Source organism: Volvox carteri (genome assembly GCF_000143455.1).
Source record: "Volvox carteri f. nagariensis unplaced genomic scaffold VOLCAscaffold_45, whole genome shotgun sequence".
NCBI lineage: Eukaryota > Viridiplantae > Chlorophyta > Chlorophyceae > Chlamydomonadales > Volvocaceae > Volvox > Volvox carteri.
This window is the reverse complement of record NW_003307588.1, coordinates 80,309-94,120: the sequence shown is the minus strand read 5'-3', so window position 1 is coordinate 94,120 and position 13,812 is coordinate 80,309. Positions and strand designations below refer to the sequence as shown.

At 53.0% G+C, this 13,812-nt stretch overlaps 1 protein-coding gene across 1 annotated transcript; it reads right to left on the bottom strand.

Annotated features, from left to right (window-relative positions):
- Positions 1–6,220: 6,220 nt before the first annotated feature.
- Positions 6,221–10,731, bottom strand: VOLCADRAFT_95558 (uncharacterized protein; the record flags this gene model as incomplete). The annotated part of the gene is made up of 4 exons (XM_002954667.1): positions 6,221–7,124; positions 7,582–9,101; positions 9,736–9,975; positions 10,582–10,731. 4 exons carry the CDS (start codon positions 10,729–10,731, stop codon positions 6,221–6,223), a joined length of 2,814 nt encoding a protein of 937 aa, XP_002954713.1.
- Positions 10,732–13,812: the final 3,081 nt, after the last annotated feature.

The following is a 13,812-nucleotide window of genomic DNA, read 5'->3' as shown; positions in this document are numbered from 1 at the left end:
TGCTCGGCAGTGCAGCGGTCAGCTGGAGCAGCCAGTTGCAGCGCACCTTGGCTGCCTCGTCCGTGGAGGCCGAGTACCAGGCCGCCGCAGCAGCCGTGCACGAGGCACTATGTGGCTGCGCAAGCTGGCGGGCGACCTGGACCTGTCACCCGGCGCCATCAACATCCAGCTGGATTCACAAGGCGCGCTCAGCCTCGGCAACAACCCCATCACGTTAGTGCGCTCCAAGCGTATCGATGTGCACCACCACATCATGCGTGAAACGGCCGTGCGCGGTGAGGTTAAGCTCAGCTATTGTACCACCAACAACACGGTGGCTGACATTCTCACCAAGGCACTGGGTGAAATCAAGTTCGTGCACTGCCGCACGGTGCTGGGCGTCACTTAGATCGACAGAGCACCATGCAAGGGGGGAGTGGAAAAATGCTGAGGGCTTAAAAGAAGTGTGTTGAGGTAGGAGGGCACCAAGGGTGCGTGAGCAGGCGCCCGAATGGGCAGGTTAATGCCCGAAGGGCACCGTAGGCAGGGCATAAGGTGCTGTGCCGTGCTGTTTTCCGTGTGTGTTTGGACTGCGGCACCAGACCGCAAAGCCAACAGGCTGAAGGCTGGCAAGCTGCGATTGTGTCTGCTGAGCGTTGAGCAGCCGGCCTGGACCGCGGACTTGGCGGCCGAGCGAGCTCGTCAGTACTAGCAGTTTGCAGTCAGGCCCCTGGTGCGACTTGAGGGGGCATGTTGGTTTGAAGGGGGTGTGCCGTGTCGCCCCGGGCCTGCGAAAGGCCCCACGTCAGGCTGTTATGACTGGCGGCTGTCAAGGTGCTAGAATACTGACAGGCCGCCCGTCAGGACAGGCTACCTTAAAGCCCCTGCTGTGTGTCGGTAACAGCACCTCAGACTCAATATGTTTACGCCCAAGCAAGGGGCTATCGGTGGCAGGTCGTGGACCTCCCGACTACGTGTAACGGCCAATTACTCTTGGCCGTGTCTGCTAGGTCCCAAAGAGACACCGTCTCTTCAGCAGTACATGCACAATGTGGTGCGTATTTGGCGGGATTCTTTGGCTGCGGCGGGCAAGGGTCACAAGTGTCCCTCGCCCCTTGCTCTCGGCCCACAAGTTTTTTCCCGTTTCCCAGATAGAGCGTCCTTCACGTCCGGGTGCGCGAGTACTACCGTATTTGGATGATTTCCTAATCATGTTTACTTCCGAGGAGCAAGCACGTTTTTGCGCACGCTGGGTGCGTGAGATGATCGAGTTTTTGGGTTTGTCATGTCATCCCACCAAGTGCCAGTGGGAGCCGTCGCAGTCAGTGTATCACTTAGGCATTACTGTCAATACGTCAGCTGGTGTGTTTGAGGTGCCTAAGCAAAAGCTCGCAAAATTGTGGTGGCTGGCGATCGGGTTGCGGATCACGGCAAAGAAAAATCAGCGTCTGGTGCAGAAGTGCGAGCTGGCTAAGTTTTGTAGTTTTGCATAGAGCATCAAATTGGCCCTTACTCCAGCTCTCTTATTTCTCCGCAATTGTTACGATGATATGAAGCAACCGGTTGGTTATTATGGTCGAGTGTGCTTGCCCCGTGGGTCGTTACGTGACTTTGGGTGGTGGGCGGACATCCCTACCCACCAATGCTCGGCGGCTATTCACCAGTACTCACCAAGTTGAGCTTTCAGTGGATGCATCGCGCCATTCGTGGGGCGCGGTCCTGCATGATCGTGTGGCGCGTGGTTATTGGTCGGCACCAGAGCTCTATGAGCACGTCAGTCGGTGGCGGTGGGTCAGTCTGTTGGCACTTTGCGTTTATTTTGTTCCCTCTTTTGCCTGCGTAGAGGTGGCGCGTCCGCCGCCCCTGCTGCTGGGGTGTCGTTCGGAGGTCTTTCGAGGCGTTTGGCTTCGGGAGTTTCGGTGTGCGCGCCTGTCTGGCAGCTCTCACGTCTTTGGCCCTCTTGCGGCTCGGCACGAAGCGCCGTGGTGGTTCAGTATTTCAACCGTTAGAGGGGGTATCTTCTCCTTTGGCATTTGTCTCTGACGCAACAACTTATGCGAGCTTGCGTTAAGTAAGAGGGTTAGTTGGGAGTTGGGAGTAAGTTGGGCGTAAGGCCCAGTGCTGCCCGTGTCCTCAGGGCAGTAATTCATTGCGCGCATTGCACTAATAAGATTATCTTGAATTTGTTGTTTAGCGCGTATGCATTTCTTATACTCACGCTGATCCTCCAATGACGACAGTGTAAGGTAAAGCCTAATGAATTAGCATCTTCATAACAAGAATCTGTCTTTCTTCCTCTATAATGGCGCACCATTCATTCGCAGGCAAGCAGGGGAAAGCAGGAAAAGGGGGACTAGACGGCACCGGCAGTAAGTGGCCATCATGCAGGTGCATACACTGACATTATGCCTTGCCATTTTACATTCCAAGGACACGAGCAGGAGAATCGCAAGGAATAGGACAGGCGCAAGGATGGTGGTAAGGATATGANCNAGAGTCGGGCTCAAACGGGACGTGGCAGCNCACGTAGCGGCGTTTCGGAGGTATGAAGCTCTGGGTGCAAAGACCATGGCTATTAACTAAATGATTTTTATTGCCTTATTTCGAGGCACGTTATGCCGGTGTCACACCTACAGCCGTCATTGTACGTAACATGCTCACAACTATGTGTTCCTGCCTAAACAATGATTTGTTGTGATCCCTTCATATGCAGATATATGCCGTCGTTCGTGAAGATGACACCAGCGGAGGCGAGGATTGAGCGCTTTAATAAGAAGACAATAGTGGCTGTATTGTGGTACATTTACATGCGCTTAACATTTGTGTGTCCATTTTTTCTGACGTTAGACTGTTGGACCCTTTTTCATGGTAAGAGTTGCTGGCTGAGTTGCATCGGTCATGTTAGGATTTGCTATGAATTCGTACCTGTCATTCAGGGATAGTTCAAATGTATGAAGAAAGCAGTGGGTGCTGTGGTTCACAGCTGTGAACCTGCAGGTCATGTGCAACGGCGGTGCACTTTGCACATTGTACAGCTCGTGTACTGCTATTGTAAAGCTTTTGTATTGCACGGTTGGCCGTACAGTTCGCAGTCCCGCACGCAAGTCGCCGTCACTCGCGTAAAATTCAAATGGTAGCACATGCATTCGCAGGATTCGCAGTCGTGTATGCCATTCGCAATCCCTTGCGTTTGGCGAAACGCTCGCGTTAAAAGTCACATGGTCTCGCGTAAGACTCGCGATATCATTCGCCACATTCGCATATGCATACGCATTCGCACCAGTCGCAGGCGTTTGCGTTACACCTATAGCTAAGCTAACGCTCGCGTTAAAAGTCACCTGGTCGCGTTTAGGGTCGCGTAAAACTCGCGATATCATTCGCCACATTCGCATGTGCATACGCATTCGCACCAGTCGCTTGCGTTTGCGTTACACCTATAGGTAAGGTAACGCTCGCGTTAAAAGTCACCTGGTCGCGTTTAGGGTCGCGTAAAACTCGCGAATTCATTCGCCACATTCGCATATGCATACGCATTCGCACCATTCGCTTGCGTTTGCGTTACACCTATAGGTAAGGTAACGCTCGCGTTAAAAGTCACCTGGTCGCGTTTAGGGTCGCGTAAAACTCGCGATATCAATCGCCGCATTCGCATATGCATACGCAATCGCACCAGTCGCAGCCGCGTATGACATTCGCTTGCGTATGCGTTACACCTATAGGTAAGGTAACGCTCGCGTTAAAAGTCACCTGGTCGCGTTTACGACCGCGTTAAGTTTGCGTTAGTTTGCGTTAGATGCTTAAGCTAACGCACTGCCAGCCAAAATTACTCAGCTCGTTCGCATGCGAATAAAGATGACGTGCGTTATGCCATACGCTCAAGCGAACCGGTGCGTTATCAGTGCTTAAAATCGCGTTACATCGCGTTAGCATCGCGTTAAACTCGCGTTAAAGCCTCGTAACGCGAATTTAACGCGATGTAACGCGATCACCCGTCGTCATAGTGTATATCCTACCCGGGGTAGAGTGAGTGCGTGGCTACCCCATCGACCGCGTCCATGATATCAAGCTCACCTGCTATGTAGACACCGCAGGTATGACGTTACTTCTCCTGGAGCAGGGGGGCATATCTTCACCCGTAGCCGCTACCTGGCGAAACCCTGCCTTTCCCAGTGCTTCGGAGCAACCTCATCTAGCCACCCTAGTCAACTTCTCAGTGGATCGCTTCATTCCGCACCCACCACCAGCATCAAGCGGAATATATGCCGTATCGACGGCGGCTCTACTCCATTCATGGTCGGTTCGCGAGTCAATGCCATCCTAGGTCGTCACCGTCCATCGACTAGGAGCTGTGATTGCTGGCAAAACAATTATGGGGCCAGCTGGTTGTGAGCCAGAGGGTGACTCCTTGGAGGACCTGATTGCAATTGGTGAGAGACTTGACGATGTCATCGCAGAGATGCGGGCTGAGCTTGCTGCAGTGAAACAAGCTGCCAGGGCAGGTGCAGTGAAAGAAGCAGCCAAGCAGGGCACAAAGGCGGCCAGCAGGGGCCAGCAAGGAAGAGACTGCTGGGGAAGCGCAAGGCGGTGGGTTAGCAGGCATGCAGCAGTATGGAGTTCACAATCTTTGTGACCTTTAATAGATGGCTTGGTGGTGGCATATAGAGAAATGTATGGGGTCAGGCATTACTACTAGTGCACACACTTAAGCCCCTGGAGGTTTACGGATTGAGACCTGCAAGGAGTGAAGTTCATAGTTATGATATTGATAGTGGAAGGCAGTTGTGGTTCAGGAATGTAGTTGAGCTGCAGGTAATCCGGCTTACTTCATAGGATGTTGCTGGTGGGTGATTTACCTGAGTGATCCACTGAAACATTGAGGTTTGTCACCTTAACGGTGTGGAGTGTTGTGGAGTACATACATTTATTTGTGATAGCAGACTTGGAGTCTGGAGCCCACAGATTGATGGGTTGATGACTTAAATGCCCACAGTGAACACCTTATGGGATGTGTGCAAAACATGGGCCAGGGTAGTCATGGAGTGCAGTGTACGACTCATGGAATGAGTGCAAAACATGGGCCAGGATAGTCATGGAGTGCAGTGAACGACTCATGGAATGAGTGCAAAACATGGGCCAGGGTGGTCATGGCCTGCATTGTTGCGTCATGGAATACCATGCGCATTATGACCTGGTCATGTTCCGCATGTCATAAATAGTAATGAGCAGGTACATGACCAACTGTATGACCTCATGGGGTCATAAAGTTCAGCCATGACTGGTCGCGGTCCCATTTTTCATAAATTGACATCATGAATTGCATACATTTCATGACCCCAACCAGTCATATCCTGCACTTGGCTTACGCAAACTATAAACTGATCCATGACCGGATCCATGACTTAATGACAAATTATGACCGGATCCATGACCACATACATGACCGGATCCCTGACTGGAAAACCCGTCCATGACCAAGTCATTCCCCGAGTGGGAGCACTTCATCTTCCACCATCAGAAGGATTTCCAACCCTGAATGGTCTCGATCCCGGGATCTCCCGGGGGCAATGGACCGTGCCTTACCAGATGTTCCTAACCCTAGTGAACGGTAGCAGGCAACATGTGATCATGGGGTGGGTATTTTGTTGCAAGGCTGACGGTTGCAGACACAGAGAGTAACACTGGCGCCATAACCTGGCACCCAGGTATGGAACCTTCTTCTGGCCAGCTGTCAAGACGGGGCGAACCCTGGTTATGGGTTGCACGAGTGCAAGGAAAACAAAATTTCATTCTCAACATCGGGGGCGGAAAAGTCCGTCTCCTACAGGTGCGTTACATGGCGGCAGCTTTCAGGGGGTCGTAAGATACATACGTAAGCTAGGGCTCCTGCATGCAACCATCCGTGATCATGCATCGATCGAAATTGCATACCTAAGCGCACACTGTAACTAGAGTTCATATCAAGAGACGAGGTAAAGTATTAGATAGACTGCTGCACCTGGTGCACTTGAACGAGCGCCCCTGGATTGCATCAACTGCACCAACTCCACCAAAATTGATCACAGATGGATACGTACTATTCCATGTTTAGGTGGTCCAACTCATCAACCAGAACTAGGTGGTTAAGGACTAGGGCTTTATCATCCCTGCTACTTCTCTCATCAGCCATGGCCATATCAGATGAACATTCAATCTACTCTTTGACCGGTGCTTCAAAACCTTGTGGCTGTTGTTGCCCAGCCCATCATTTGTTGATGTCAGCTAGAGGCGGCGGGACACACAGCGCCAGAACCTTAGCCGTGTTACCCGCCACCTGCACTGCCGCCCGCAAAACTGCAGCTGTTTCCAGGCCCAGTACGCATTCGCCTTCCCTGCCAGCTGGGCTGGGGGGCTGCAGCTGCTTTCCAATCATCTCGGTCAGCTGGGAGGACGCCACAGCCAGTCCCTGCAACAGAGGCTCAACGGTCGTGGTTGCAACAGTCTTATGTCCATCAATGTAGCCGATGCTGCTGGATCCTTGTGCCTGTTCTGTAAGCTTGTTAACGAATGAGGTCCATGCCTCGGTCGGGGGAGCCACCTCAAAGTTCCACTTCAACTGCAGAGAAAACTCTGGACGAGGGCCATAAATGGTGCGAGAACTGTAAGCACTGCGCCACCGTTGTGTGCCACTGCAGTGCGACAGTGCAGGCTTGATGAAGTCGTAACGAAGGTGGAGCAGGTTGACCCCCTTATTATCACCGACCCCAATACTTGCTGTAGTAACCTGCTGGCGGGGAAGCAGCTTCTCTGTAAGGGCTGGTGACAGCGGCAGGCACTGGTTTCCCGAGAGAGCCAGTTGCGGCTGTAGACAGCCTAACACCGCATTCAGTACCCCCGCCAGGTCAGACAGCTGCTGCACCGATGTGGGGTTGGAGGCAGCAGCGGAAGCGACAGATTGGAGGGCAGCAGTTACGAGTTTTAGGAGTAATTCATAGAAGGCGTTTGCATCATCGAAATTGAACAAGCCTGCCCCGCGGATGCCGGGGATCCTTGACCACAGGGACAGGGCCATCACAGCCGCCAGCTGCGGGACTTTGTGTTGGTTAGGACCATCCGCTGCTTGATTCACCATGATGTCCAGGAGGGCTTCGATGAGCGTATACAAGTCCCTGCACATTCCATGAGGCAAGATGTGGGTGGTTGGATGCAGGGCAGTTTGCATGGAATATACGGCATATGGCATGCAGCGAGACATTATTGTCCGCCTTACGCATGGCACTTTTTATGGTCGACAGATACATTCTTGTTGGCCTTTTTGTACAGCAGCAGCCCCAGCCAGCCGTGTTCGGGTGTGCAATGCACCAGCCGTCATTACCCTTTTTTTGGTGCGGGAGTATGTACGACTTATGTGTGCGTATTTGCAGTGGACCTTCACCCCTGACATTGCGCCATCGTCAAACACATACTGGATAGTCCCATTCGTGCATGCACGTGGTGCATGTCATTATCATGCCCTCCGTTCCATCCCTTCATTATTATCTCAATGCGTGCTATGCTGCCCACTCCTTAACATGTCGCAGTGCAGGAATTACATCAAAATACCCCTTCAATCTCATATGCACCCACCTCAAGCTGAACTTTGCCCAACGTGGACCCGGATCTGATAGCTGTAGGCTTGGCGTGAGGACGCACAGTTGCTCCAAAATCCCCTCATTCCCGCTAACATTACCAGCTGATGACATCACGCCTGCAATGAGTGCGTCCGCTACCTTGTCCGGCTGTAAAGTGGCAATAATTGGCTGGCCAGCACTGCTGGTATCCTGCCCAGATACCCACTCCAATAGCGGACACAAGGCTTTGGCTGCAGCCGACCTCAGCGTGCCCGGGTAACGCACAGAAGGACTACTAGTCCTTCTAGTAGAACTACTGCTATCACCCTGGCTTGCCACGGAGGTGAAAAGCCCATGCCATTCTGGTCCCGGCATTTCACCCGTAACGACGCCCACTGCGGCCTGTATCAGCCCTGTTGCTTGCTCCTGTAGCTGCTCCACCGTCACTCCGCCCGTCTCAAGCAATAATGTGGTGAGGAGCAGGAGGCTTGTCGCACAGGCGGCATCAGCGAAATCTGCGACTGAACTATCCCCTAGCAGAGCTTTGATGGCAGCCAGCACAGCGCCTGACATGGCATGCAGACAGCCACCAGGAGCTAAGGCAACTGCTACAGCTTTTGCCAGGCCATTAGGTGCAGAGCTGAGGCTCATGAGGAGCAGCAGGGTGCGCAAGGTGTGGATAGCTTCCGGAGGTTCCAGCTGCAGAAGGGGCAGCAATAATTCTGCCATGGTTTCATCACTAGTGGCTGTGGAGATGTGTGGTGGACTGCCCGCCGTCACGCAGGCGGCCAACGTTGCCGCCAGACACGACAGGGCGTTTTGAGCACTGGTCGTAAGCTTGATCGGTGTACGACCCAAGGCTTTCGTTGTCACCATACAAGCTGCACCATCGCTCTTGCTGCTGCTGCTGCTGCCATTTTCACTCTCCAGTATCTCTGTAGCTTGTACGGCCTTGGCTGACTGTGTACCGGCCGCCACAGATTTAAAGATCGCTGCAACCATGCCATCGCAGTTCAGCGCTGCACATGCAGCGGCAACACGGTCTGTATCCGTGGGTCCGAACTGAACCACAGAAGACAGGGCGGAGAGTACCTCTGCACAGCCGCAGCCACTGGCAATGCATGCCGCCAGCGCGCCAGATGCCTCCTGCAGCTGATCAGGGCTGAGCAGGTGCAACACGGGGGGCCGCAGAACGGCAGCGGCAGCGGTCACCAAGGCAATTTGGTCCGCATCAGGTGTGGCACCCGATTCCATGAACAGTGGTGGCGTGCTAGACGTAGTGCCTGCTTGCTCCGCTCCGCTCTCCCGAGTACTAGTGCAGCTTTTTCCCGCGATTGCGTCCTGCTGCTGCTGCTGCTGTCGCTTCTCCTTGTGCTTCTTCTTCTGCTGCTGCTGTTGCTTCTCCTTGTGCTTCATTTTCTGCTGCTGCTGTTGCTTCTCCTTGTGCTTCTTCTTCTGCTGCTGCTCAGCAACTGAGGTGATGGTGTCCACACAGCGAAGAAGCGCCTCTCGAAGAATTTCGGCAGTGCTGCCGCCCTGCACAGATGTCAAATTGGTGGGGCATGCAAGAGATTATTCAGGATGCGGGGTTAGTCGGGGGCTGCGTGCAGAACACTCATGTTAGTGTGTGCAGCAGGTTGATCTTGCCTGATTGCTAGCTCTACTTGTTCCATCGAATATGACCGGGTAGCAGGCAGAGATATTTATCTGTGTATAAATATTGAGCTAGGAATGCATGTGCATTTGTATGCATGTAGTGTGGGCTCTTCACTTGGACCACTTCATCGCATGAAGGTGAGCGAGCCCAGACATCACGTGATGCACGCGATTGCACCTTGACTCAACCTCCCAGGTATTTCGAAGCACCCTCATCTAGCCACCCTAGTCAACTTCTCAGTGGATCGCCCAGGTTCTGCAACCACCACCAGCATCCAATGGAATCTGCCGGACCGACGGCGGCTGAACTGCATTCCTGTTCAGCTTGCAAGTATCCCAGGTCACCACCTTCCATCGACTAGGGGCACTTCACCTTCCACCACTGGAAGGATTTTCGACCTTAACTGGTCTCGATCCCGGGATCTCCCGGGGGCATTGGTGCGTGCTCTGCCAGTTAATATGTATTGACCGTGTGTGCCGTACCGTGCGATGGCTACCACGCGCACTCGCATACCTTGGTTCTCCAAGAAGCATCATCCGCGACCTCAAACAGCGCCTTCCCCGCCGCCGCTAGTGCTGTTGCAGAATCTGTGAGTTCGATGATCCGGCAAAGTCGCCTCATGACCAGCAGGTTGTCCACGGCGGGTCGCAGCTTCTGATGTGTGACCAGGCTCACTAGGGCCCGGGCGGCAGCGGAATGCCGGTCGGGGGAACTGGTGCCCAAACCAAGAACCTCCAAACACAGAGCGATGGACTGCAGATCGGTGCGTGGGATGTGCCGATAGAGAAATCAGCAAGGGCCAGGAAAATTGTGATACTGTATGACAGCCGCACGCCTGATGATGAAGCACTTTTCAGTGAGGCAGCATGAAATTGTTGTTGTGTATTAACCATTAACACGAGCGTGGACACCTCTATCGGGTGGGCACAATCAGTTTTAAGTAGGTGCACTGAGTGGTGAGATTGATCAGATGGAACTGCGGATAATGAGGTAGGTAACCGGCAGGGAAGGTATTTCGGGCAGACTTCGTTGTGGTGACGCACGCCACATACAGCAAGCTTAGGATACCTAAACACCAGGTCAGATAAGTAGGAAAGGACAGCAATCATACACACAGTCATGCACCGGAACATGCGTCGAAAGGGTTGCGTGGGAAGTGTAGGCGATGGTTGAGGTTTACTTCCTGTCATGCCTGTACAACTGTTCCCGCAAACATACGACGTATGGGAGTGATGCCTTATCCGCACGGCGAGCGAGATGCGGATAAGTGCGCCTATCGACATGTGAGCTCATTCGGCACGGTGAAATTCGCATCAGTGATTTTACATATGCCCTCAATCTCATGCACCAGATGCGTACCCTTGACAGCTCCACCTGCCCCTTCAGAACCAGCTCCGTCAGCTTGCCCTGCTGGGTGATGGCATCCAGCATCAGGGCTTGCATGCTGGGCCGCGGAGCCTTTAGCAAACTGTAGCTGTCGTTCACCGCGTCGGAAAGTAAGAAAGCCATGCTACCACGCACTTATGGCGGCAGAATCGGTGCTCGGATTGCGTTATTATTCCGGACGGTAGCCGAGGTAAGTTGACACAAAGGTTCCGACGTTGCAATACTCGCTCACAGCACTTGTGCGGGGACAAGGATGCGCTTTCCTGATTACTTTCGGTGGCTTTGCGCGGTAGATGGAGAGGGGCAGAGGCACGGACGGACAGAGAAGCCCACCGCGATTTTTCTGGTTTCTTCACAGGAAGCTTTCTGATGTCAGAATGTTCACCTACTGCGTGTTCTGGGATTCCTCAGACGTCGGCATCAGAACTGCAATGGCGGTTAAGTACAATAAATTACATCTTTGGTATTTTCAGAAGTACTGGGTACGGTGAAGGTGGTTGCTAAGGTTGTACGGGTCCAAAGTGAGACGAAGCTTGCATTTGGTGGGAGAGGAAGTGTGAAAGGTATGTTTTTATTACAGAGACTTAAGGTGCTTGATAGAGATTTGAGGCGTTTATTTGGCCAGGATCAGACCCTATCTTGCCATCCTTTGGAGACAGTCGGTGTGTAGGCGCACCGCTTCTCCCACCCGGAGAGGCATCGTCATTTCCCCCCCCCCCAGTCGCGGTGCGCCTAGCTTCCCTCGTGATCGCTATCGGGCGAGGCCCTTTCGGAAGACAAAGTGGTCACGGGATGGTTGCAAGTAGAACAAGTGGGAGATACAGAGAGGGGGTGCTGAAAGGGCAGGCAACGGCATCGGTAGACTTTCTCTAGATCCCCAGGCAAGCAAATTTCCTGGAGGTTCCTGTGTCTACCTTCGCAATCTACATCCGGCAGCTTGCAGCAACTCGGCAAGCAGCACCAGGTTGAGGGCGGGGAAAGCCCCCGAAAGAAGTCCGGATGTGTAGGGGATCACGCGCGGATAATCTATCCGGAATTTGCGGATAATCCCGCACTCATGGCCGTGCATGCAAGGGCTTCACGGCAGGCAGAACACCCTTGACTCGCGCAGCAGGGTCCCGACGGGAATGGGACCGGTGTGTTGGCGGCTGTCCATCGCAGATAGCGACTCAGCGCCAGCAATTTGTTCTACTTTAGGGCTACTGCATCCGGCTCAGCATGACCCTGCCGGATGAGAATCTGGTGATAAGTTAGCGATAGCCGTTGACCAGCAAATCTCCCAAGAACTCCCGCAATATGTCACCTCATTCTAAGGATTCTTTCGAATCAGCAGGTTGCAGGTGGTGCAAAGGTTAAAGATGGCCCATGCACAAAGGCGGCGCATGGCAGACGATTGGGACCCTTGGGTCACAGCTTGGCGGGATCGTCGTAGCTGCGGCTCAAAACGCGAACCCGAGCATTACGCGAGCATTACGCAACAGCTTGCGCAAATCAATTGGATTCCTTGCTTTCGAGTAGCCCACCCACTCACCCTTCGATTATTCAGCCAATTATAATTCCCCCGTTTTGCGAATCTTGGGAACCGTTAGATTACCGTTACTTCACACCGTACTCGGCCCTTCGTTGTCGGCGGTGAAGCGGGCGGCACAGGAAGGGGAACAGTGGTACATACTCTAAATGCTGCCCTCGTCGCTGACGTGCGCCCAGCTACGTTGGCTGTGTACGGTGGACGAGCGCTTAGGCTTCAGTTATGTGTGACAGGTTGACTTTGGAAAGGCCTTTGGTCGAGTGTCGCACCACCTTCTCTGACAGCACCTTCGTGAGCGCGGATTACACGGGGCTATGCCCGATGCCCTGACGGCAGGCGATGATAGGTTGATTTTGCGTGTGGTACTTACGGGGAGCTTAGTGATCCTTTTGAATCTATGCAAGGTGTCAATCAGGGCTGTCCCCTCAGTCCTACTGCTTTTAAAAGGCTTTGCGGCTTATGTGGCGGCGAAGGATAAAGTATGCCCCGGCCATCATGCATGCGAGTGAATGTCCGTTGGTAGTGGTTACGAAGCATAACGTACAGTTATATGTCCATCTTAGCATAGCATGTCATGCTGAGGTTGTTATCTTCAGGGTCAGACTGATCGGCGGCAAATGTAGCAGCACTAAACAGCACGATCAGCAGTATTGGAAGAATGTGCGTATTTGATAGCATGTTAATCTACATTTCATCCGCGAAACTCGCGAATACGGGCGTCGAACTCTTAATTAACCCCGCCAACCTTAATCCGCCAAATCCGTCCTAATCCGCGCGATGCTTCCCTATCCGACGCATTAAGCCTTAACCCGTGACTTAAATCGAAGTGGAAACACCCCCTAACATCGTTTCGCGAGTTTCAAGGCTTAGCGAGTTTCAACGCACGCAGCCAAGCAAGGATTACTGCAGGCAGTAAAAGGACTGTCAAGCCCTTCAGGGGACCTTGCTAAGCCTAAATGTGCGGAGCTGCAGATGACACAGAGAATAGGTGCACCTCCTTCATTTCAGTTCGACAATCGACACGTTTTACACTTGTGGTCTCACTGACAGCAGGTTTTCTGCGCGCGAAGATGGGTTAATGGCACTACTGGAAACCGCCAGCCAACGGGTTTTTCGGTGGTAGCCTGCCGTTCTGTACGACTGAAACTACTGAAACAACTGCGGACGCAAGTCAAGGGCCATACATAAACGAGCAGTCGGGGAACTTCTGTACCACTGCGATCCCCCAATCGTCCGGGCATCGCGGCGCGGTCAATAGATAGATCGGTAAACCTTTAGTTAGCTGCAGAACCTAAAAGATTTGGGACGGGGTTACATTTGCGCTTGATAAACAGCTCCATATTGTCTTATCAAGTATATTTAACCTCCTGGTAAGCTAAGATTTGAGCTGTTCATCTTAAGGGTCTGGTTGGGCGCACCGATAGACAGTTGGTTTTATGTTTAGCTTGTCATGCCAACAATAGACGCTAGCACCCTTCATCCTAACCGAATTGATATTATGTATTGCGCTCTTTTCCAGAATGGCAGCGTGCACGCTCATGCACACGGCCTCAGTGCCCACCGGTCTCAACGGCGTCCCGCTTGCTCCATGCCCTGTACTATAGCCACAGGTTCCTGTAAGGATGACGGAGCGATTGGTTTTGCTCCTATCCTGCTGGCTGATGGTTATCTTGGGA